This window comes from Erpetoichthys calabaricus, chromosome 3 (assembly GCF_900747795.2).
Source record: "Erpetoichthys calabaricus chromosome 3, fErpCal1.3, whole genome shotgun sequence".
NCBI lineage: Eukaryota > Metazoa > Chordata > Cladistia > Polypteriformes > Polypteridae > Erpetoichthys > Erpetoichthys calabaricus.
Window position 1 is genome coordinate 185,153,454 of NC_041396.2, and position 27,818 is coordinate 185,181,271.

Genomic DNA, 27,818 nt, shown 5'->3' on the forward strand with positions numbered 1-27,818 from the left:
TGAAAATAAAGGGGCTATGTATTTAAGATGAAAGGTAGGAAGCATTTCTTCACACAAATAATTCTGAGAATCGAAAAAATGATGTGGGCACCTCAAACTGTAAGGTACTCCAACACCTCGGCTAACAACAATCAAACAAGTCTTTCATACGTTTTCTATTCTGATGGTGGCATAAATTCATCTGTTTGCAAAAACAAATAGAAAGTGGCACTATTTCTTCAGAAGTTTCAAGTTAAAAAGATGCATTAGGCATTAAAGAACAACAATTAAGGTAGGAAAACTAACAGAAAAACAGCAATAGTGACACCATACATAATATGTTGGTATAAAATACAAATTTGCCCTATACATGTGTACTTTATTCTTAACCAGAATTATTTAAAACATGTGCTTTAGCACTATGGATGTTAAAGGCAAAATTATTAGATACATGTGCCAATGAATGGGAGAATGCCAGATGATAGAAAAGAACAAAACAAAGATTAAGATGGCTGTTTAAATTGTCTATGGGTACATAATGTTATCTAATATGTTTTATTAGACAGACTTTCAGAGCATGCACCAATACAGCCCATTTAATTAGGTCACATAAAATTACAGTGTCCTACCATTAGTTAAGAGGAGAAACTAATATTTATTTAAAGAAAAAGAATTAGACAAAATAAAATAAATTGTTTATTTTCTTTCAGATTAGGATTCTAGAAAATAGCATTTGTTGGTTGTTTTTACATATCAGCGTAAAGCATCATCATAGACACGCCATAATCAAAACAGATGGGAGAAGCACATTTTTGTTGGCTGTGATCTAAGCCGTTTTGATCCTCTTTTTGTCACCATTCACTGGCAGGCAAAAAAAGTACTGCTCGTCAATAAAGTCCCATTAAAGTAACAGTTTTTAGTCTGATTTTGCCTTTTTTGGTGAGCCATGCTCTTCTTCTGTGACTTCTCCACGACGTTTTCTTAATCCTTTCATTTTTCTTGTTTGTAATTTGCTCAGATCCTGTTTCTGCATGTGTAACCGTCCATATTTTGTTCCAAAGGCATCATGGGAAATATTCTTCTTCTTCTTTGGCTAAAAAGTCCAAAAAACACCATTAGATTAGGTAAAGTGAAAACCTGAATGATGTTAATACTTCTAACCTAACACTTTATTGACCTTTATTTTTCAAGAAAAAAACAAATTTATTTGTCTATTTGGTCGCCATTTTTTGTTTTATTAAATTAATACCATCTTATTATTTTTATTGGAAATTTATATCCTGACAATCTAAATGAATACAGGAAATACAGATAAAACTAAATTTGTTAGTGTTAAAAGCAAAAATCAAAGCTTACATAATTAAAACAACTAAGGTATTTAACATGCAAAGGCATTTCTACTGTAGGTTTATTTTGTGGCATTTTGCTCTTTAGTTCTGCCGCTTTCAAAAACTGATCTTTGTAGTAATAAATACATTTTTAAATCAAAGTAAAAAAAAAAAAATCTTCAAAATAGTTTGTATCGATCATTAGGGGTGGGAATTTCAAGGAAATTAAAACTATAAAATGACATTAAAAACTCAAAATTAATGTCTCCATGATGGGACAGTTAACTTTGTGAGCTGGAATGTTAAAGGCCTGAATCATGAATTAAAGAGAAAGAAAGTATGCTCTCACCTAACAGGCTTAAACACTAAAATAGTATTTTTACAGGAGACCCACTTACTAACCAAAGATCAGTTCAGACTACAAAAAGACTGGATTGGCCAAATGTTCCATTCTAGCTTTATAAAGAAAACTAGAGGGGTGGGAATTCTCATACATAGAACAGTTCCATTTGTAGCATCAGATGTAGTATCGGACCCTGAAGGGAGATATGTGATGGTCATGGGCAACTTATATAACAGTAAAATGATTTTGATAAATGCTTATGCACCCAATGTTGATGATAAGGAATTCATGCAAAATCTATTTGCATCCATTCCCAATGTGAACACTCATAAAATTATAATGGCTGGGGACTTTAATTGTGTTTTAAATCCACTCTTAGATAGGACTCCTGTGACAGGGGGGACGACATCTAATACTGCAAAGATAATTACAGTGTTTTTAAATGACCACAACTTATCAGACCCCTGGAGGTTTCTTAACCCAAACTCAAGAACATATTCGTTCTACTCACCAGTGCATTATAGCTACTCAAGAATTGATTATTTTTTTATAGATAATAATTTCCTGCCTACAATTAAATCATGCAAATATGACACAATTGTTATCTCTGACCATGCCCCTCTAGTCTTGGAGCTAAAATCATTAAGCCCCTCACACTCACAGCGTAGATGGCGTCTTAACCCTCTTTTATTGGCAGACGAGAACTGCACAGAATTTATACCCAAACAAATCAGCTTCTTCCTAGAGACAAACACGTCCACAGAGGTTTCTGCAGGAACACTCTGGGAAACTCTAAAGGCCTTCTTAAGAGGACAGATTATTTCATATCTTTCCCACAGAAATAAATTAGAAACCAAGAAAGTGTCAGAGCTAAGAAGTGAAATTACTAGAATAGATGAAGAACAAGCCAGGCATCCAAATGAAGTTCTCCACAGGAAAAGGCAGGCCCTGCATACAGAACTTAACATCTTAACAACTAAAGAAACTGAACAACTTATTTATAAGTCTAGACAGCATTACTATGAACACTGAGAAAAAGCTAATAAGCTTTTAGCTCAACAAATTCACAAACAAGAAGTTCACAATGCAATACCAGTAATCACCAACAAGAATGGAGAAGAAATAATTGACTATAAAAATAAAATGCACACATTTAGAGATTATTATAAGTCTTTATATTCTACTGAGTCCAAAGAAGACAACACACAATCTAATGCATTTCTGGATACATCACAGATACCACAAATAGATGCTTTAAGTGCTGAGGAACTGGATAAACCTCTAATGCTAACAGAATTACTAGACGCTATAAAGTCACTACAAAGCGGGAAATCATCAGGCTCTGATGGTTACCCTGCAGAATTTTATAAGAAATTCTCCACTCAGCTAGCTCCCCTCTTATTGGCAACATTTACAGAAGCTAGAGACAACCAAATACTACCTCCAACATTTCGACAAGCATTAATCACCGTCTTTCCTAAACAAAATAAGGACTTGTTACAATGTGCATCATACAGACCAATTTCACTCCTGAATAATGATGTTAAGATACTCTCAAAAATTCTAGCTAAAAGGATAGAGAAAGTGCTGCCCTCGGTAATATCACAGGATCAAACTGGATTTATTAAAGGCCGACACCTATCTTCAAATCTCCGACGCTTGTTTAATGTTATATATTCACCAGCAAAATCAAACACCCCAGAGATATTACTATCATTAGACGCAGAAAAAGCATTTGATATGATTGAATGGAATTACCTTTTCACTGCATTGGAGAAATTTGGGTTTGGCCCGAATATTTGTGCATGGATCAAACTACTGTATACCAATCCAGAAGCTTCAGTTTGTATTAATAACATTTGTTCAGACTACTTTAAACTAGAACGTGGTACCAGACAAGGATGTCCCTTGTCGCCACTGTTGTTTGCAATCGCTATTGAACCATTGGCGGTTCACTGCCGAAATTCTTATCAGATAAAGGGGATTGTCAGAGAAGGACTGGAACAGAAAATTTCTCTATATGCAGATGATATGGTCTTATATATATCAGACCCAGAAAACACTGTCCCTGCTGTTTTAACAGCACTAACAGAATTTCAAAAGATATCTGGTCTTAGAATTAATCTGAATAAAAGTATACTCTTTCCAGTGCATTCACAAGCATATAATATTAGATTAGACACCCTACCTTTTACCATAGCAGATCAGTTTAAATACCTAGGGGTAAATATCACAAGTAAACATAAAGCTCTTTATCAACAAAATTTTGGCGTCTGTATGGAAAAAATTAAGCAAGACTTGCATAGATGGTCAACCCTTCATCTCACTCTAGCCGGAAGAATTAACATTGTTAAGATGAATATCCTTCCTAAACTTCTCTTTTTATTTCAAAACATTCCAATATATATCAATAAATCGTTTTTTAAACAGGTAGATTCAACAATAACCTCATTCATTTGGAACTCAAAACACCCACGTATCTGAAGAGCGACCCTACAAAGACCTCAGGCAGAAGGTGGCATGGCTTTACCTAATTTTCAGTTTTATTACTGGGCAGCAAACATACAAGCCATAAAAATATAGACACAAATAAATGAACATACACAGGCTTGGTCCGCAATAGAAGTAAAATCCTGTAGTACTTCTTTATATTCCCTGCTCTGCTCTCCAATAAATGCAAGTTATCGCAAATATACTAATAACCCAATTGTGCTTTACTCACTCAGAATATGGAACCAAATTAGAAAGCATTTTAAGATGGAAAATCTTTTATCAGTGGCACCTCTGCAAGAGAACCACCTCTTTCAACCTTCGCAAGTATATCCAGTTTTTAATACCTGGAAAAGTTTTGGGATTAAAATGCTCAGAGACCTTTATATAGATAACATATTTACATCTTTTGAACAATTACGTTCAAAATTCAACCTCCCAGCTACACATTTCTTTTACTATCTTCAAATTAGAAATTTTGTTAAACAGAAATTGCCTGATTTCCCCCACCTTGCACCCTCCACAATGCTGGAAAAAATACTGCTGAATTTCGAGGAATTAAACACTATTTCCGCAATATATAAAATCTTATTAGAGTCCCTACCTTTCAAAGATCCAAGAGGACATTGGGAAGAAGATCTCTTAATCAATATATCAGAAAAGGAGTGGAAGGTAGCAAAGCAGAGAATTCACTCGAGTTCTATATGCGCAAAGCATAGAATTATTCAACTAAAAATTATATATCGAGCTCATCTGTCTCGCTTAAAACTGTCCAAAATGTTTCCAGGGCGGGCGGCATGGTGGCGCAGTGGGTAGCGCTGCTGCCTCGCAGTTGGGAGACCTGGGTTCGCTTCCTGGGTCCTCCCTGCGTGGAGTTTGCATGTTCTCCCCGTGTCTGCGTGGGTTTCCTCTGGGCACTCCAGTTTCCTCCCACAGTCCAAAGACATGCAGGTTAGGTGGATTGGTGATTCTAAATTGGCCCTAGTGTGTGCTTGGTGTGTGGGTGTGTTTGTGTGTGTCCTGCGGTGGGTTGGCACCCTGCCCGGGATTGGTTCCTGCCTTGTGCCCTGTGTTGGCTGGGATTGGCTCCAGCAGACCCCCGTGACCCTGTGTTCGGATTCAGCGGGTTGGAACATGGATGGATGGATGGATGGATGTTTCCAGGGCAGGATCCAACCTGCGAACGCTGCAACCAAGCTCCTGCCTCACTGGGTCATATGTTCTGGGCCTGCACTAAACTAACATCATTTTGGACAAAAATTTTTAAGTGCCTTTCAGGCAGCCTTGGTATCACAATCCCTCCTAACCCATTAACAGCTGTGTTCGGTGTTCTTCCAGATGGACTTGAATTGGAGAAGGACAAGCAAACGGTGATTGCATTCACTACACTTTTGGCACGCAGACTTATTTTGTTAAATTGGAAGAATCCTAATTCTCCTCTTATAAGTCAGTGGGAAACCGATGTTTTATATTATTTGAAATTGGAAAAAAAATCAAATTCTCAGTTAGAGGATCTGTACAAAATTTTTTCAAAACCTGGCAGGATTTAATCAATATTATTTTAGAATAAGAGAAATAACTATTACCGCATTTAACTCCCTTCTCCATCTCTTATTTACATATATATTTACTTCTCCCTTTCCTTTGTTTAATGTTGCCTTATTAAAAAGCCTTAAGCAATTTTCCTTTAGCTAAGCTCTCCTTCTCAGGGGTGGGGTTTGATTTGTCTTCAATTTTGTTGGGTTATAAATTGATCTATTTGTATGGAATGATTGCAATGAAAATTAATAAAATAAAGATATATAAAAAAAAAAAAAAAAAAAAAAAAAAGAAATTTGGGATAATTATATTTTTGATGATATACACAAAGAAAAAGATATTGTCACCTAATAAAGTTGACATCAAATTTGTAAACAAACAGCAGTTATCCAAACAAACAAACATTCAGTCAAAATGTCAACACTCACTGCTTATAAAAATAACAGTGGCCTTGCATCTTTTTTTTTTTTTTTGGATTGTCATCAAATAAGGTAGAATATCAGTGCTAGAACTGTTGCATTGCCTCTAATTTCTTGTGTAAACATAAAATGGATATAATGAAATGAGGTAAGTTAGAATGTCACTGCTGGATCTGTACAAGTAAACACTTTTAAGAGTTAACTAGCCATCCTTGTCAAAATTTCACAATAAACTATTCACAATCTTATAGGCTTCATTCAGTACATCTATTAGGGTTTATGGGCCCACACACACACACCTACTCAAACACACGCACACAAAAGGTGATGAAGAACAACGGTGCCTCCAATTAACATAACATAATTTTATATTTATATGTGTAGCGGCAAAAAAGTGAAACTGCCTATGTGTGCTAAGTTTTTTATGTTCAGTTAATTTGAAGATATGTTAAATCATAGTTTTAAGATTAGTTAATGCATTAAGAACAGGGGTATATAATGATTCAGTTTTACTGGAGTATCATTTCTGTAAGAAAGGGTGCTGGGTTGCAGGGGTTATTGGGAACTATGAAGTATTGAAAGTGTGTGTGTGGATTGGTAAAACAGTTGAAACATGTGATTATTTTATCGGGTCTGTCTCAACTTTCATTTTGTAACTGTGGAAATATGTAATGTGGAAAATAAACGTCTGATTTACACAACAACGGAGTGGATAAATGTGACATGCCAAGGACTAGACACGCATAAGTTACCTACATAGCCAGACATTGTTTCACACCTATGCTGCCCCTTCACTCTCTTCTAAGCAAAAAAAAGTAAGAAAAATCGGATATCCACAAAAGTAACACTGAGTGTTGAAAAACCTGAACAACTCATACGGAAGTGCTCAGGAATACCTTTGTCATTGGAGGAAACCCAGCACTTTCTCTTTCGTGACGCACCAAGTGTGGTCTGGTCTCTCTCTCTCTAACGCATCCCAAATGGCAGCTCACCGGCATGCTAAGACCTCTCGCCAACAGTAGTAGCTGCTATGCTACTGAATATAATACTAGCAGTCATACACACCACTTACCTTTGTAGTTTATACTTGGCTGAAATCTCTGAACTAGTGCTTTTATGACTGTGAACAATGAAAAGAGCCCAAAGAATGCAACTGACATTACAGAACTGAGGTAGTGGATGAGTCAGAATATTCAAATAACTATGACTTCACACTAACTAGTAAGTTCCCAGCATATACTGTATGTGTATATATAAAGGTCGACAGTACCATCTGTTAGCTACAGGGCAGTTGCATCAGATTACTTCCACAGCAAGGATATGCACTCCAGTGTGGCCTAATGACAATCATGTAAAAAACACATGGATGGGTCTACCTTTACTGAATTTAGTGAAAAAACAAATTAAAGATATGTAATGTTACATTTGAGTATTAAAAACCAACAGCAATGATGTGTCACAGAAATGTAAAACACAAGATGGGTTGACAAATGTCAAATGAATGAGGTGACTTTACTATAATGTAACATTCAGAGGGTGCAATGGCTATCACACAAATGTGGTTATCAAGTATGTATAGTTTATAAGCGTTATTGATGATTTCCAGCCACATTGTGATTACCAAAACAAGTAAAAATAGTAATGATTTACTGGAACAGACAAATTGTTAATTAACTAGTTTGTAAAGTAAGTTTTGACTCTTCTATGTTTAGTACAATAATCAAAAAGGTTACTTTAAACAATTGTGCTAACCAGATATTGGAGTACACAGTTAAGGCTTTCCTGCTTTCTGTTTATTTTTTCAAATATTCTTGTCCTTGTATTTTCAATACAATTATTTTTTAACATTGTTTACAATGTTTACATATCTAGATAGCATGAATTCAGAAGTTTCAATGTGAAGTATAAAACACACAAAAAAATATTAATAAGTATATGTTTGTAAATGTTACAGGGCGAGAACTACACCATGAGGCCGAATGTGACAGGTGCCTAATGATCGCATTCACATACAGAGTTTTAATCAGAGTACATTTTGGAGATAGTATATTGAAATAAATGTGTGGAACATCTGGAGTAGAACTAGACCATGTTTTGATTGATAAGTGCAATTTATTGATAGCAGATTTCCTTTTGTCACCTTTCGTAAGCTGCAAGGTTGAGCTGCCGATTGGGCTTCTTGCTTCAACACATCCTAAAGATGTTTGACTGGATTGTCATTTGGGTAGTTTGGAGGCCAGGGCAACACCTTAAGTTCTTTGTGCTCCTCAAACCATTTTCAAACAATTCTTATATAGTATGGCAGAGTAACTGATCTTGCTGAAAGATGCCATCTCTATTGGAGAATACCATTGCAATGATGTGGTGTATCTAGTCTGTAACAATGTTTAGGTAGGTGGTATACATCAAATTAACATCCACATGAATACCCAGATTCAGGGTTTCTCAGCAAAATGTTGCCCAAAGGATCACACTCCCTCTACTGGCTTGTCCTCTTCCTAGAGTATCCTGGTGCGATCTATTCCCACAGTAACCGATGCACACATACCTGTCCATCTATATGACACACCAGAAAATGGGATTCACAGAACCAGACAACCTTTTTCCATTGATCCAGGGTCCAGTTCCAACCGTGGATAAGGGTTAGCATGGTTCATGACACATTACACCCGTAACTATCTGCCTATTTGTGCCACAGTACCCATTCTGTTGGTTCACACCTGACAGGATAACCTATATTGACCTCTTGCATTGCCAAGTCTTTGCTGCTGTTTATGGCTTTTCCCCTCTCAGAACACTGTCAGTATGTACTCGCCACAACTGACCATGTGTAACCCTTGGAAATGCACTTACCCAGTTGTCTGGCCACAACTATTTGGCCATAATAAAAGTCACTCAGGTCTTTACACCTACCCATATCTTTTGCATTCAACACAATAACTATGAGTACCTAATATCAGCTTACCGTCTAATATTTTTCTGACACAGATGTACATCATCGTTACGAAACACTTCACTTCGTTTGTTTCGTATGAGACTGGTCATAATATTTTGCATCATCAATGTAAATGGAAATGTTGAGTATATACCAGCAATGTAGTGCACTATACCATTTGTATAAAGAGATAATCTTTTCGAATCTTTCCCTAACAATTTCTTAAACTTCTGGATGTTTAAGCAAACCTAATGAGTTTAATAGCAAAATAAAAGTAGTGACAAGGGGCAGCCCTGGTTTCATGTTCTAAATTGAAATACTTAAAGTTTACCCAGTTTAATCTTGCAAAAACTTTGTAAGAACATGTTGACTCAGAATCTAACCTTCAATGTTAAGCAAAGAACATCTCCCCAATTTTAATTTAACAAAATACTGCACCGGTCAATTTCAAAGAGCCATTTCAAAAAAGTAAATGCATTATAGAGGCCTACAAGAACACCCCTCACATTTAGTAATGCAAATTGGCATTTTCACTTCTATTACTAATGAAGTGGCATGGATATACAACAATTACAATTTATACACTGTATGTAGTTTATTTTCGCTCTATTTTTTTATTCATTTTAAAAGGAAAAAAAAAACTGCAGGTTATACAATGGAACTGTGTGGTCATGAACTAGTAGCAGGTATGGCTAAAAACATGCAAATCATATGGTGTGTCTGTTTAACTAATGAAAGAGAGGAAATGGAACACCTGACCAGCCAGTATCCCCTGATGGTTGTAGTTAAGAGTTAAGTAGGTGAAAATAATCTATTGTGTATTCTAAGTAATTGAACATCACAAAGAGGCTTAAATGTGTATCACAAAGCACTGCTGTGTCACACAACTATAAAAATATCTACATCTTTGTGTGTGTGTGTGTGTGTGTCTCTCTCTCTCTCCCTTAAGGTACAGCACATCTGTTTTGAAGAACCACACATTCATATCTGGTAGATTTTTTTTTTACCCATAGTAACTCTAGAAGTAAACATATATAGTAACACAAGAGACCATTAAGTGTTTAAAATAGGTCTTAGAAAGTTAACATGTTCATTTTGACAATAAATGTGGCAGTTTAATGTGTTAAAAAAATATTGTCGCATCCAGGACAGGCAGTGAGGCGATCACCTCATACTGGTGTTCATATTCTTCATTTACACATACTGACATAGGTGCAGGGAAGTGGGAGGAAAGGGGAGAGGAAGAGGGGTTTATGGCAGTCCTGATGCAATGCTAGAGAAAAGTCCCAAATATATATAAATATAGTGCTCTTTTTTCTCCATTTCATGTTTCTGTAATAAGATTGACTCAATGCCATACCATATAAGCACAAAATAATCTCTGAGTGGCACCAAAACCAAAATAAGTTTGTAGTACCTCTGTATTTAACTTGCCAGTCTGCCAGGTAGCTCACAGTGCTGACTGACCTAATATAACAAACTTTTACAAAAACAGAAGTGTAATGATTATCCCTACCCATTATTCCAGTTTGCAATATCTTTGCTAATTTATGCAAATAACCACTCAAGTAATGCAAACTATTTCTATGGAAATCTTTTTTAGCCTACCAGGAGCAAATATGCAGGTAGAGCAGTGTTTTCCAACTTTTTTTCTGTGGTGGCACATTTTGTGTAACCCGAAAATTCCCAAGGCACACCACAAATCTACTAAGTACAAAAGCATTAAATCGATACACTTACTAAATTGTCCAAAGGGGAGGGACTATCACAAACAACAGCATAAAAAAAGAAGCAGCTTGGAAGGTGGCATTCACAGCACTTAGGACATATTTTTCCCCACCTGTTTTGTCCCTTTGCCTGCTCATACAGGCGATCCTATATGGCACAACTGGCTAGTTCTCATTGTGTACCACTTGAAAAACACTTGTTTAGAGTATAATTATAAAGTCGCTGATGGTAAACAATTAAGGATGGTATCTGTGGAGTTTTAACACAAGTTTTACTCCATGCCCATTTAACAGATGCTTATTTCAAGTATGCCAGCCTTTAGCAGTGCATTTAAAAAGTCTGCAGTTGTTTCAATCGCTTAATTTTACTTTGAAACGTCTGTGTCTCATATGCCATACCAATCTGACTATTAATACGTTGGCCTCGTTTCTTTTAATGCCCTCTTTTTAACTTGCCTTTTAGGAAGGCATTCAAATTTAGGTTGTACTTGCTCAAGTAGTATTTTGTTAAAAGGTCAGGTTTCAGATCATTGTTTAAGTTTAAACTATGCCAAAACATTTTTTTAAAATTCCTTTGGGTTGATACTACATTCAATGTTGTGATTCAGTGTATATTACCTTCATGATTGATGTGCTTATTTTATGATTACATGTTTTAATGATAGATGCGATTAATCATACTTAATTCCATACAATGATGAGACTAATTAATTTTTTTTCAAATCGATTCCAGGCCCTAGTTTAAAACAAAACCTAACACTACCCTGAAGATGGAAGTATAGCTTCAGAACTGCACAAATCCCATCTCTTACTTACAGGAAATCTGAAACTCAGTATGAAGTTATTCAGCTTAGTTAAATTATAAAATGTTCTAATTAAGGAATAATTAAAGAACCACACACCTACTTTTGAGACGTCAATGTAGCACACTATTATGCTTGAGAAACAATTAGCTATGCATAACTACAAAAGCATTCATTCATCCATTTTCTGAACCTGCTTATTTAGTGTTTAATAAACCACACCATGCTCTGGAAGCACAAGCTGCAAGATAGGTATCAATTAAAGATACGTATATCACACAACACTTGGGTGCTCAGATTGAGTCAGTTTAGGATCACCACGCTACCTAACCTGAATATGATTAGAATGTCAGAGGATAATGGGAATAACTGGAGCAAAACCCATGCAGACAATGTAAAGAACATACAAACACCACACAGTAACTGAGCTGGGAGTTTGTAAGGCAGCAAAGATAACCACTATATTTCCCTATGTTTCTACAAAAACACACTTTTTAAAAACCAGCACCGATATTTACAAGTTAGTACTGGAATTACAGGTTAGTATAATACCAAGACAAAGAACTAATAACATAGGCAACATAAAATTATGCATTTAAATATTTTCTTTATCACTGTGTGACAGGTGGCCACGGCCATTACCCGGACGGGATGCCAGCTGGATGGAAGAACCGGGGTAGGAAGCATCTGGGACCGCATTACCTCCCCTGGGACGCTAGAGGGCAGCCCTCCTGGGTTTCTGTGACACCACGAATTCCTGCAGGGCACGTTGGGAGTTGGAGTTTGGTGCAGCCCTGTTGGGTTGTGTGGGGGCCGCCAGGGGGAGCAGCAGAGCCTTACCTTGAACTTCCATCATACCTGGGAGTGATTCCAGGTAATGCTAATAAGCCACCAGGAGCAAAAAAGGGACCACCTCACTCCACTGAAGGAGCCAGAGTCAGGAGGAGGTGGATGAAGCTTGCTGGGAGAGGAGTGAAGGCGGAGGAATTCAATGACAAAGAGAAGAGAAGGACTGTGCTTTGGTGCTTATTTGTAGTGTTCTGCTGTGGGGAGCAAGAGAAAAGCACTTCCCCATATAAATAAAAGTGTGTTGTGTGCTGCACTTGTGTCTCTGCCCGTCTTTGATGGGTTAGAGTGGCTGTACGTGCCCTGGTTGTCCACATGGACAAACATGCAAGTACGAATTACATCATACTCTGCATATGAGAACACTACTCACTGCTAAACACTGTGTGCTAATCCATATTACTAACCGAGAATGGTAAACCGGATATGACGCAGGGACCTGCCCGTGGACGCAGGAGACATAGTGCGCAGGCGCCACACAAAGCCCCCCTCCCCAGAGTGAAACGGGAGAGATTACGAAGGTGCGCAGGCGCCACACACGGGGGCAAAGCAGGCACGGGTTCAAACCGAACGAGCTCGACTGACAGATATACGCCTACAACGCGCGTCTCAAACCGCAGAAGCAGGGCAAGCAAAGGGTTCAAAACAACGCAAGCTCCTACAACGCACGTCTGAAACTACGGCTGCCCAGCGGGCACGGGTTCAAAACGCCGGGGGTAGGCAAGCGAAGCGAGCAGGGGGCGAAGCCCCCTTGTTGTTTATATTAATAATTCAGAATCACCTATCACACTACTATCAGTAGAATAACACTGGTAGCACTGCTCATTGATGTAAACAACTTAATCAAGCAAGACTTAAATAAATAAGTAGGTTTAGACTGCCCAGAGGCATGATGGGTGTAAATATCCAAAAATAATTCCCAGATGACCAATAATTACAGAAAAAGCAACACCTTACCTTCAGCTGTTTAGGTTGTTTGTGTGCCTTCTTATATAAATCATCTGATGCTAAATGAACACGACGTAAACTGAAGTCAAATGATGGGCCAATTTCTTCAAGCTCTATCCTTGGTGTACGACATCCTGATTTCTTTAACAAAACCCTTCAAAAATAAAAATTATAGGAATAAATATTCTTAAGTGGGTCCATAGTACTTGCAGCCTGTATTACAACACATGGCATTGTACAAATGCATTCAAACATTGTAGCCATTTAAAAACATGACAGTAGTCTTTCTGCAGTTCACAGGTCTAATATAACACTACTCCACTACCCTTCCAGTTGTGGAAGCTTTCAAGCCAAAATTGGGGCCTACTAAAATATGCAAAATAAGTACTGGTACTCAAGAAGAGGACACTATATTTGAAGAATAAAACTTTGGATATGTGAAAGTGTTACAAAAATAGGACAAAAAAAACAAAACATTAGATTCCTGTCGTTTTATGGTTAAGGTCAGGGCTGGGTTTGGGTTATTTGTTAAAATTATAATCTTTCATTAACCTCACGTTGTTCCAGTGTGCTGCTGAGGTGTCACCCGTTTGCACTTGGATCCCAATCCAGGTGGTTTGGTGGGTGCGTCAAAGTGCTTAATTTTTTGCAGAAACAATGTAATTGAATCTTCTAGATAAAATACATAGGATTGAAACATTCGTACTAAATGCACTGATTTTTTTAAACCACCATCTGCCTGAAGGCTGTCAAGTGAAGAATTTTATAAACAGTAGCAATTAAACCAACCTAGAACATATTTTACACTGTTATTAGAATCAAGAGTTTTCTAGTGCTACAAACACAAATATATATACAGTACTGTGCAAAAGTTTTAGGCAGGTGAGAAAAAATGCTGTAAACAAAGAATGCTTTCAGAAATATAAATAATGATTGCTTATTGTAATCAATTTACAAAATGCAAAGTGAGCGAACAAAAGAAAAATCTAAATCAAATCAATATTTGGTGTTACTACCTTTTGCCTTCAAACCAGCATCAATTCTTATAGGTACACTTACACAAAGTCAAGGATTTTGTAGGATTCTAGTGGTGTATGATCAACCAATGATACCAAACAAGTGCTAATGATCATCAATGTCACATGTAGGTTGAAACACAGTCATTAACTGAAACAGAAACAGCTGTGTAGGAGGCTTAAAACTGGGTGAGGAGCAGCCAAATTCTGCTACCAAGGTGAGGTTGTGGAAGACAGTTTCATGTCATGGCAAGATTGAGCACAGCAACAAGACACAAAGTAGTTCTACTGCATCAGCCAGGTCTCTCCCAGACAAAGATTTCAAAGCAGACTGGGGTTTCAAGATGTGCTGTTCAAGCTCTTTTGAAGAAGCACAAAGAAACGGGCAACGTTGAGGATCGTAGACGCAGTGGGCAGCCAAGGAAACTTGGTGCAGCAGATGAAAGACACATCAAGCTTATAACCCTTCAAAATCGGAAGATGTCCAGCAGTGCCATCAGCTCAGAACTGGCTGAAACCAGTGGGACCGAGGTACACCCATCTACTGTCCAGAGAAGTCTGGCCAGAAGTGGTCTTCATGGAAGAGTTGCAGCCAAAAAGCCATACCTCCGACGTGGAAACAAGGCCAAGCGACTCAAGTATGCATGAAAACATAGGAACTGGGGTGCAGAAAAATGGCAGCAGGTGTTCTGGACTGATGAGTCAAAATTTGAAATATTTGGCTGTAGCAGAAGGCAGTTTGTTCGTCGAAGGGCTAGACGGCGGTATAATAATGAGTGTCTGCAGGCAACAGTGAAGCATGGTGGAGGTTCCTTGAACGTTTGGGGCTGCATTTCTGCAAATGGAGTTGGTGTTTTGGTCAGGATTAATGGTGTTCTCAATGCTGAGAAATATAGGCAGATACTTATCCATCATGCAATACCATCAGGGAGGCGTATGATTGGCCCCAAATTTATTCTGCAGCAGGACAACGACCCCAAACATACAGCCAAAGTCATTAAGAACTATCTTCAGCGTAAAGAAGAACAAGAAGTCCTGGAAGTGATGGTATGGCCCCCACAGAGCCCTGATCTCAACATCATCAAGTGTGTCTGGGATTACATGAAGAGACAGAAGGATGTGAGGAAGCCTACATCCACAGAAGATCTGTGGTTAGTTCTCCAAGATATTTGGAACAACCTACCAGCCGAGTTCCTTCAAAAACTGTGTGCAAGTGTACCTAGAAGAATTGATGCTGTTTTGAAGGCAAAGGGTGGTCACACCAAATATCGATTTGATGTAGATTTCTCTTTTGTTCATTCACTGCATTTTGTTGATTGATGAAAATAAATGATTAACACTTCCACTTTTGAAAGCATTCTTTGTTTACAGCATTTTTTCACACCTGCCTAAAACTTTTGCACAGTACTGTAGTTTGTTTATATATAAACATAACATGACTGATAGCTACTTAATATATAATAAATATGGTGAAATATAAGTACATAAACAATAGGAAATACCAACATGTATAATAGATTTGGATCTTGGAAAGCTAATGTTAGTTGAACCCATATTTGCTTAAAAAAAAAAGTAATTAATGGTGTTAAAAAATTTAAATTAAATTCATTGTTATATGCTAAAAATACCATATAGAAATAAAGTTACTAATAAAATCCAAAATATGACATTAACTGTACAACTTTATAACTGTATAACTTTGAAATAAAAAAGAGTAAATTTGTGACATTTCAAGCTGCAGCTACACATGGATATGTCTATATAACATTTATATATATTCTCTTTACAGAGGGTATAATCTGATTAGGTTATATTGTTATATATGAGATAGACCTGAAAGTTTTATGTTGGGGGCTTAGGGATGTGGATAAAAGTAGGTCAGGTGTTTATAAAGTGGGGCTCACATGCATTTGTATAACATATGTCTAGCAAATCAAACATTGCATCATTTAATTTTGCATAAAGTAGTGTCAATGCCTTCTGTTTTTGGCCTCACACATAAAGGTCATAAATTGTAGCAATATTACTGACAAGTCTGATGTTGTCAGCATAAAGATTTACATCTGGATTTAAGAACCAGCTTGTGATACAAGAAAAAAAAAAAACACTTGCACCCATAATGCATTTGGCATTTTCAAATTCTATATAGACATTTTAAAAAAGCAATGTATTTTCTCAGCTTACCAAGAATGCAACAAGAAAATACAGCAATTAACTTCAAATTCTTCTCACGTAGTACTACAGATGATGAAGAGTTCAGAGTTTTCACTCAGTCAAAAGTCTCAGCCTAATATAGTCACATACCTATAACTTCTTAAAAAGATTTTTCCATCCAGTGCTGTAAAGTGCAAAACGTGCTCCAGTCCAGACAAACGAACACAAGGCACTGTTGGTCCTCTGAAGAAATCTGAAATATAAAATGTTATCCATACAAATAACTAAATGAAACAGTATACATTTAATTACAGAAAACTTTTAAAAAATGTAAAGCTGCAAACTGTTAGCTGCTTCAGATTCTCCAAGGTACATATATAAAAAAGCTGGGTTGATACCATAACAATGAGGTCATAGTTTCAAAAAATAAAGAGAAAACTCCAACTTTTGATTGTTGAAAGCACCAATTGGTGCCATTACAGTGGGTATGGCAACATAACAATACAATGATGAAAGATTATCCAAAAGGTCATTACATTTGCACAGGAAGATCAGAAGAGGTATTGCCTCAATGATCCTCTCCCCCAGTCCTTTCATTCCACTGTCGTCCGGGCCAGGTGACGGCCGTGGCTGCCTTCTCACAATGCTATTATATATATATATATATATATTATATATATATATATATATATATAAGCAGCTGGAGATCCACGAAAGAAGAAAAATGAATCGCGTATCATAAAGTAGTTTTTATTCCTGAGCTTTCAGCCCCTACCAGGAACCTTCATCAGAGGATTATGCTTAGACTTACAAGAATCAAAGGCAATATATAGCACAATTCGCATACAGGAACATTGCAACGTCGTTAGAAGGAAGGACTCACAATCACAGATCTATACGCGAACAAAATCAACAGGACATACGTTTAACTGAGACAATGTACAAGTAAGGTTTATGGCCAGTACTAAAAGTGCCAGAGAACTGGCTGAATCTTGGCTATCAGACAAAAACGCCATTAACAGACATTTGGACATAAACCCAGCATATGCAAACTTAAGTAAAACATGTTCATAATAAATAAAACGTTGTGACCTGTACCCAAAAAACGAATTGTGCTATGTATTGCCTTTGATTCTTGTAAGTCTAAGCATTATCCTGGACTGGGGCCCTTATTAAAGTTGAGGGTGGGATGAATTCAACCCAATATCAACAAATTCTTCAGGATAATGTCCAAGCATCAGTTACAAAGTTGAAGTTATGCAGGGGTTGAATATTCCAACAAGACAATGACCCAAAACACAGTTCGAAATCTACAAAAAATCCAAAGAATTAAGAGTGGTTCCCAGACTTTTTGATATGGCTGTATACAGTGCATCCAGAAAGTATTCACAGCGCATCACTTTTTCCACATTTCGTTATGTTACAGCCTTATTCCAAAATGGATTAAATTCAAATTCTACACCCAACACCCCATAATGACAATGTAAAAAAAGTTTACTTGAGGTTTTTGCAAATTTATTAAAAATAAAAAAAATGAGAAATCACATGTACATAAGTATTTACAGCCTTTGCTCAATACTTTGAATATGATGCCACAAGCTTGGCACACCTATCCTTGGCCAGTTTCGCCCATTCCTCTTTGCAGCACCTCTCAAGCTCCATCAGGTTGGATGGGAAGTGTCGGTGCACAGCCATTTTAAGATCTCTTCAGAGATGTTCAATCGGATTCAAGTCTGGGCTCTGGCACGGCCACTCAAGTACATTCACAGAGTTGTTCTGAAGCCTAAGTGCTATGTTTGAGAACACCAACTTCCAAGCTGCTTTTTTTTTTTTTTGCCGCAGTTTTTGACTGTCCTGCCTCTTTAGACAGTTTAGGAAGTGTATATAGATTAAATGCTTTTATCGTTGACAGAATCATGGTGTGCCTTGGGATTTTTTGGGTTACACAAAGTGGGCCACCACAGAGAAACGTTTGGAAAACACTGCTCTACCTCCACCTTTGCCACTGGCATGCTAAAAAAAAAAAAAAAAAAAAAAAAAAAAATCCCCATAGCTGCTATCTCACTTAAAATCTGACACCACACATTACTTAGGTGATTATGTTGGGTTCTTTGCATACATTAGGAAAGATACTGCAAACTGGAATAACACGTAGGGATAATCATTACACTTCTATCTTGTGGAATTTTGTCATATTAGGGCAGTGAACTACCTAGCAGACTGGCAAGTTAAATACAGAGGTACTAGAGACTTATTTTGGTTTTAGTGCTACTCAAAGAAGACATATTTTGCAAGTATGTGATATGACATTGAATCAATCACCTTACAGAAAATTGACATGAAAAAAGAGAGCATAATTTTAACCTTTTCTACTTTACTTTAGTATTACTTCAGGACTACCATAAACTCTCCTTCCTTCCCCTCCTTTGCACCTTAGTATGTTGGTATATATTAATCAATCAATTAATCATACCAGTACCATGCACTGACATGTGGCAAGGCATTGTGAAACATGTAATTTGAAATTTCTAAGTAAAATTTTATTTCTCAAAATTTTTAAAGGTAGTATACAAATATGGTACTGGACCTATATATAATTCTGAACGTTTTGCATTATTGTTTTATAATGTAAAAAAAATAAAATAAATAATACATGGAAATGCCACCCTGACCAAAGCACTGCCTAATCATTTGTTGCCGGCCCTGGATGTGACAATATTTATTAATGTGTTAAACAGGCCACGTTAATTGAAAAAATTAATATGTTAACTTTCCCAGGCCTAATATATTTATATGAAGCAATATGAGCATGAATTATTAAACATAAAGAAAGGGACTGAAGGTAACTGAAGGGTTAACTAAATGGATCTTAAAGTTTAAGCACGTGAGGTCTGCCTAATCTCAGACAAAACACCAACTTCATTTTCCAAGGTAAGAATGAGGTAAATAAGTAGCGAATACTCCTTTAGAAAGAGGATGCATTGATTGGAAAGCCACAACACCCCTCCTATGAAGCAGTGTTAAGATCATTAAGAGAATCCGCAGAGCTCCCCTATCAGCAAGGCGGCATTCAGAATAATGGGAGAAACGACAACAGTCAGATATTACTTCTTGTTTTATTTGATTGGATAAAAGTGATAAAGTCCTGCATATTAAGAGTCAGATGATGCGAGGTAATAGATGAGGTAATGATAATAGAAAAGTATAATTGAGGACGTATTGTTTTACTAACAATATGATGGGCAGGCAATCCTCCGGAGAATAACTCATGTTACGATATGCAAAATACAAGAGGTTGATGTGCTACGGGTAAAAATATAAGTATGAGCAAATTATGTTGTTTTGGAGAAACTAAGGAAGCTCTGCTACTTAAGCCGATTACACATTATACAACTTCTATAAGGGGAAGGATGTTGCCTTCCATTAGGTATAAGGCAGCACAACAAAAGAACTATGTTAAGCTGACTGCATTTGCTAATCTTGTTGCCTTAGCATGTCAGATAACGACTAGAAATTGCACTGTATGTCAAATCAGACAAGTTCATAATGAATTTCCAGCACAGTTTCACATTTCCAAAGTATCACAAGCTTGTCCCCTTTTCTGATAGCCAATAAAGTGCCGCCTGACAGAGATGGTCCCTGTGCAAATACTTGTTTCTTTTTTTTTTTTTCCATACTGTCATATTAAGTAAAACAAGCAACATCTCAAATTAGACAGATGAGTAACTCTTTAGTTTGTCAGGCCAAAACACCTGTGTTCCTTATTCCTCACCGTATAATGTGCATTCTACTTCCGGGTAAGCTGTCATTGGTTGTTCAGTCCTGCACATGCAGTCCCTACAATTTAAGAAAAATCAACCTGTTTGATTCTGTTGGGTCAAGCTGCAGACTGCTAGGTATTTCAAAATACATGATTGAGAGAATGGGAGCAATGTAAATGAAGTCTGCAATTGAAAATCAATCTGCAATTGAAAATCAATCTAAAAGTTGTGCAATGGGACAAGGCCTTTATGTTTTATATTAAGTGCAGATGGAGGTGTAGGCACAGTAGTCATAGAGAGGGTGAGAAATGCATGAGAAGAATAACCATGGAAAAGTCCCCATTCTGATTTCTAAAGGAAAGTTAATGAAAATTGTGCAAGGAGTAGTATGCTTTATGGGAGTGACACATGACCAATAAATGGCATGATTTTTCTGGCTCTTCGTCATGCATCAGCCTTTACAGAAGCTCTCTTTACCTTTTTTATTTAGAATTAAATGTTTTAATGTAATTAATTAATGTTAAGATTTAGTATCTGACTTGTTACTACAAGGTAATACCATACATTTTTGAATTGATTTTTAAAACTAAACTGAAGAGATGCAGCAGCACGATGGTGCAGTGGTAGTATGCTGCCTCACAGGAAAGAGGCTGGGGTTTGCAACCCAGGTCCTCCCTGCATGGAGTCTGCAAGTTCTCCCCATGTCTGCATAGGTTTTTTTATGGGTGCTCTGGCTTCCTCCCACAGTCTATAAAGACATGCAGGTTAGATGTATTGGCGATCCTGAATTGGCCCTAATATGTAATTGGGGTTTGTGTGTGTGTGTGTGCATATGGTGGCGTTTGCTTTTAATGATTTTTTTTTTTTGGGGGAGAGCTTCTCAAAATTGGAGGTGGTGGCACATGACATGAGAAGAATGGGTCTAACCCCAAAGAATGCCCAGTACAACAGAGAGTGAAGGGAAGAGTTTTGTGAACAACCAGGAAAACTTGGTAAACCCTGAATATATTTGTTAAACCAGTGATGATGATTATGGTTATTACCTACTAGCAGACTTTTTAATCTTCTGTGCTCATTGTCAGTATCAAATAGATCTCCTGCAAATATCAGCATTGGCTTTGTTCCTTCAGGAAATTTAGCATTCTGCAAGGAAGGAGTAAAAAATGTAACTGAAAAGATCATACACATGTCAGATTTACACCATTCTAAGAATATTTATACTAAGACATACTTTTCCTTTCTAGATAAAAAGTTAATCTTTAATGTGCAAATGCTAGTCAGTATTAAATGTATATGTTGTGCAAATTTACAACAGATATGCTGTACATGTGGATTTCCTGGTGACAAGAAGTAATTAAAAATGAGCACTGGCCCAATGCAAGTGCTCTAAAATTAAAAAGAGAATACAGTGAAGTTTTCATTCTTCTGTTTTTATCAGATTCTGTCAGCTAAACAACCCCTTAAACAATCTTTAATTGACATCATGACATACTGCATATGTAGAAACACTGTCCTATTATGTATAAACAAAGTATTTTTGAGATACTATAGAAAGTGGAGCCCTGGAATTTCCCATAGAATTTGAAAAACCTTTCAAATACTTGTGTTACACTGATGAAACGTTCTTGAGCAGTCATAAAATATTTGATGACAATATCTGCCTACAGTGATATTTTTCATAATTGAAATGCAGGATTATATTAAATCCAAGTATTATAGCCCAGCAATATTTCAAACATTAACGCAATATATTCCAGTATAATGCTTATTTAAACAAATTAATACCAAGAGACATAATTTTTTCAGAATACCTTACAAGAACAGTTTATCTTAAACGTTAACAATAATTAAAAAGCAATAAAGTGTTAATATAGTGCTGTATGTTATTGTAAGTAAAATATGAAGACATCTAACTTTAACTTTGATTTGTTTGAAGATTTAAGTCAGATCAATAAATAAAGGCAAAGCAATGAAGCTTGAGAGCAGAACAGCTTTTCTATAAATATAAATTTGCACACTCTGAATACATACAGTGCAGTACTGAAACTACAGAAGAGATCAGAAGGCAACAAAAATGTAATGTTTGTTTATCTTTGGGAAGGAGACTGTTTAAACTCCTGTCTATGCACTTTGCTTTATTATTCATCCATTAAATCCTTTTTACTAATTTAATAGTAGTCCACTTGCAGATCCCTTATTTAAAATATGTGTTGTTCCCTGATAAAGGCCCAATTGTAATATTCTCGTATTTTCCTTTTTTTCACTTTTTGCTAATCTGAACTTTAAATTTGACCCTTTGGTAATTTATTGCTTACCTTTTCACTATTTTAGGTCACTCCTTGCATTTCAACGGATTACATTTGAAGAAAAAGTGTTCTAAAACATTTAACCGGTAGTGTAATTTCAGATTTTACTAAAATGGAATAAAGCCTTCTATAGACAAAGCATTTATAATAGTATATATGATACATGTGCATGTGAAAAAGTTAAGTACACACTTGGTTCTAATTGCTGCTATTGCCTGATTTGGCAGAAACAACCTCAAGTAGGTGGTTCCTAGAACTGTCTTCCACTCTCTAACACTGAATGGCCACCGCAGCAGTGTGAAAGCACATATAACTAAAGCTTAACTGACCTTGAAGTCTTCCAAAGAGAGATAGTTTTCAATTCCCAACTCAAACATGTCAAGAACGTGGAAATCAAACATACGACCTAAAAAATGAAATTATTACATTAATGAATAAACTTTCATTTCAACTTGAATGCTTATAAGAAACAAAAACACATACATACCAAAAACAAGATTGTTCGGCCTTTTCTTGTTGTGGGATCCAAACACAAACAAAGAGCAATCAGACTTCTTTGAAAAGAATTCCTTCAACAGAAAACAAGTATGTTTTAATAAAAATGAAACACAATCATGACAGTCAATCAGCCATTAACAATTAGAAAAAATTAATTTGAATGATATTTAAAGGCTTTACCAATACCAACTTTGTACATCAATTATTAAAGAATGTAATTTGTGGAAAATTAACCTGTTATGTACCACTGCAATGAGTTGTGTTTTATGTGTTGGTGAAGAGTAGTAATGTACCTTGTGGGTCACACAGTGAAGGTGACAAAATGTAGATAATGCAAACGTTTCTGTTTCACAAACTATACAGGACAACGCGAGATTCCATGACGCATATTATTTCATGTTTCCTTAGTGCTCATTAGGGATGCATCAATACCATTCTTCTCAGACCAACTACCGATACTTGTTTTTTTAGTATTTGCCAACACCGTTACTACTGTAGTGAAATTGAAGGCTGGAAAATAGTATTCGTTTATTATGTCCATCAACATCAAATCTAAAATTGATAATGTGGAATAAAATAATTCAAAGTTGAACAAATAACTCAAAGTAGAGTATATTACATGGAATAGATTACAACACCATTTTAAAAATGGCTCAAATTTCAGAGATAAAAACAAATAAAGTATGTAAACCAAACCAACAATGTTTCAAATCTTTCAGCATGGAATGTAATAGTACAACACAGTGTTTGCAGAGGAGATTGAGAGTAAGAGAGAGGTTGAGAGCATGTGTAACACACTGCCACATCCACCACATGACAAACCACCTGGATTGAGACCAGAGTATTTTGTAATACTAGGGGGCTCTGCCCCCTGCTTGCTTCGCTCGCCAACCCCCAGGGGGTATGGGCAACCGGATGTACATTTTAAAGCAATTGATATTTTCATGGGAACTGTTACATATGCATAATAGAACTTACTATTTTACATTACATTACTCCTGTTTGTTTCTGCCATGTGTAATGTTGAGGAATTTGCGCATACGTATATGCTTTTGCATTGACGTCTGTTTTAATAAGTTCAAAATAAGCCAACAATTTTGCATTTTTTGTTTTCTTTTTTGTCTGAATCTGTAAAGCTTCAGCTTTTTCGTCTTCTTTAAATTGAATCATATTCTGACCTGGTAAATGAATTGGTAAGAATTCAGCAGAATGACTTCGATTGTGCACTGGCAATTCCATTAAGTGCTACCCACTTTCCAATGCACTGACGTACCGAGTATCTAAATATGCTTGAACTACGTCCTGAGAGTGTTCTTTGGATAAAGTTACACGTACACTATCGTGCCCTTTATGAATGTACTTGTAGATGTACTTAATACTCATAACTGACGCACAATACTCGACATTAATATGACAATCGAATCGTTTGAGCAAATACGGATTATACGGTATAATCACAGAATTATTGATCATCACAATTTTTCCATCTTTCTTCCCGTGATAAGTGTGTTGTTCGTGACGAATATGTGTCGATAATCAGGAAAGCCAGCCTTAGTTATATCTGTTGAATTTACGAAAGCTTAAGGAAATTCCTTTAAACACTTTTTTCTTTTGAGTTCCAAAATATTGAATCTTTTAAATGAGGTCTGTGAGATGTGTTTTATGCATTAGTGCCACAATTCAGGATAGGGTTGTCTATTTGGAATTTCAGCCCAGACAAACCGATCGACATCATCAGCAGTTAATAATTTATTTTGCAAAGTAACCAATAAATGCATGTGAGGCAAAACCTGTTTTTGAATTTCGATCATGTAAATGTGTGCTCTAATTTGTCCAAATATCGATTAGAGTTCTTTCAATAAAACATTCTACTTACGAAAGGTGGAATATCCAGAGCTGAAGTAGCCGGTGGCTTTGTTTTCATGAATCGATGAATTTCTGGCCACTGTGGATTGCCAGTCATTGTAATAAATAAATCTGGCCGACCGATAGTTTGGGATATTGCCATTACATTATGATATAACTGTTGCAATGCTCTTGGACTACCTTGATATGACAATGGTAATATTACTGCTTTACTTTGAATTTGTCTGAACTATTGATATTTGAACTTTGAACGTGATCAATGAGACCTTGCATATGTTCTGTTCTAAGTTTTGCTTGATTCGATTTAATAAAGAAGAGACGATTAACTTCAACTTTTAGATATGCATTAATAATGTAATGTTGTGATAGACGTTGAGATGATGGAAGTGGGTTAAATACATTGGGACGTATTGCTATTTTTGAACCGAAATAGTGTGTGGGTGTTATTTGTTTTTCAGATTTTGTGCGTTTCATATTATATGAACATCCTGTTTCGCCATCAGGGAAAAGCAAAGGAAAGAGTAAAGGATCTGATTGAGATGAATAATTAAGACAGACATGACGAATCGTGCTGTGCTTTTGGATAAACACGAAAATCAACTCTGTCTTTGATATCTCAGTCTTTCGAAACTATTAACGCTAACAATTCGTCACTTGTTGGTTTATTATAAATGCGATCGTGGTCTTTCAGATTCATCTAGAAATCCAAGAAAACTTGTCTGTGTTTTAGAATGTATTACAATACCGTCCATAAAAGCTTCTTTAAGGATTAAACAGAGGACTTTTCCTAAATGACTAAGAGCTGAGAGCGCAGGAAGTGTGTCTGACAAAAGCATTCACACGAATGAGATGACTGGACCGTGAACGTGGTTGAATATGGTTGTGAGGAGTGCGGGACTTGGAATAATCTCCTAGCAAAAGTCTCGTCTCACAGGACTTGAAATTATCTCTTCGAGAAAGTCTCATCCCAGGATTTCCTTTTATAATAGATACTGTATATGCCAGTTTTATGTCCAATCAATAGACAATATTGATACTTAAAATACATTTATGTAAGCATTTGTTTCAAAATGCTACATATTTATTTTAAGGAATTCTGGCAATTAGGGACTTTTTTAATTAGCCACCCCAGGAAAGTAATTCATAATACATTCTTCAAATTTATTTACACATAGGCATGGTACAGAGTCAGCACATAAATTTGTGAAAATCTATTATTAACACATGATGTTTCCAATGTAGTAGTGAAACAGTGAAACAGGACAAACCTTAAAAATCAAGTTAAAAAAAAAAAATGTAATTCTGGCCAAGCGGCAGGTAGGTACGCTGCAACGTTATACTTCAGCACTGTATCTGATCGTGTTCAGCTCTGACAGGAGAGATAGAAATATGTGATCTTTCTTAAACAAAACCAAAAATAGCATTGCTCCTGTAAAATAATCAATTTGAATGCAGAGCCATTAATATTGATGCAGACACACATACCAATAAAAACAGCATGTAAGTTTTATGTTCAGTGCTTGTTTGCAGTGTTACAGTAAATAGCAAAACTCTACACCAATAATGCTTCACTTTGCACTATGTAGCAATGATGAAGCACAGCTCGGATTCTATTCCGTTGTGGTCTGTCAGAAAACAGATGCATTGGATACTGTGTTTTTCAAAGAAATACAATCTTCATCTCTATACTTGTAATATGATCAGTCAATATTAGTATGTATATTAAGTGACCATTGAGCATTTCATTTCAGTGATTAAAACAAAGTTACAAGCCTTTATTGTGTCTGAAACAAACTCTTCAATTACTAAAAGCTTATAAAGATAAAGTAACATTTCCAAATTAATAAAATACACGTGAAAATACACAGCATTGTTTAAATAGTATTAACATATTAAAAATACATCACTAGTTTTTGAGAACATTCTGTTTAGCTTAAATAAAGCTATTATTACTATTCTTATTTATTTATTTATTTGAATTACTATGATACAACTGCAGTTTTGCTTGTCATTTTGTAAAACCCATTTGCATTGGAATATGGGAGTTTGACATTACATCAAGGAAGAGGTCAAGACTCCTGCTTTAGGAAATTTAATATCTTGTGTTTTCCTATTGCTTTTATATTTTTCCTCTCCTTTTAAAACATTAGATAATGATATAATTATACATGTTATTTAACTTGTTTCATATTCTTATACTTACCTGCCTGTACTTTCAACTATATATTACTTATTTATCTTATATAGAACTTATATTATTTGATACTACATGTTGCCATTTACAACTCCAAATATTTTACTTCTATTGTAACTTATTTTTGCCTCATCTTTAAATCAATGTAAATAAACTTGAGCTGAATCACTTATACAAAAACACAACAGACAAATTATTCCACTGGTATGAAGCATTGTCAGATGATCTAGAAAAGCTCTGCATTTCAAATAAATTGTAATAATATAAAAGTATTTGCAACCTTCAGTTTAACACCTAACAAGAGAAATACAATTGTAATAATTTAACTAGTATTGTTGTAGATATACTGTACTATACTGTTCATAATGGTTGTTCAACATTGCTAGTGACTGAGTTAGGGAACTACAGAAAGACTTGATGAAACAGTCCACAAAAACAGCGTTTACCATAATTTTATCTATAATGTTTACTGCCACTGAGGTAACAACTTGCTGGCTTTCTCCTTGGCAAATAATACAATTTTCAGGTTTTCCTCTAAATTGTATCCAGCACTTTCCAAACTGGTTGCTCTACCAATTCCTCAAAACTATGGACTAAAAATGTAAAATAAATTAAATTCAAAAGATCAGAAAATTGTTCTAATGTTTTAGATCAGCACCAATATTT

General features: G+C 36.1%; 1 protein-coding gene across 1 annotated transcript in view; it reads right to left on the reverse strand.

Annotated features, from left to right (window-relative positions):
• Positions 1-662: 662 nt before the first annotated feature.
• Positions 663-27,818, reverse strand: part of rpf2 (ribosome production factor 2 homolog) — a 35,733-nt gene continuing 8,577 nt past the window's right edge. The window contains exons 5-10 of the mRNA XM_028791587.2: positions 23,082-23,163; positions 22,924-23,000; positions 21,332-21,431; positions 16,678-16,780; positions 13,367-13,511; positions 663-1,072 (exon numbers count right to left, since the gene is read on the reverse strand). Coding sequence (XP_028647420.1) covers positions 896-1,072; positions 13,367-13,511; positions 16,678-16,780; positions 21,332-21,431; positions 22,924-23,000; positions 23,082-23,163 — 684 coding nt within the window. The 3' untranslated portion in view covers positions 663-895. The remainder of the gene's footprint in view (positions 1,073-13,366; positions 13,512-16,677; positions 16,781-21,331; positions 21,432-22,923; positions 23,001-23,081; positions 23,164-27,818) is intronic.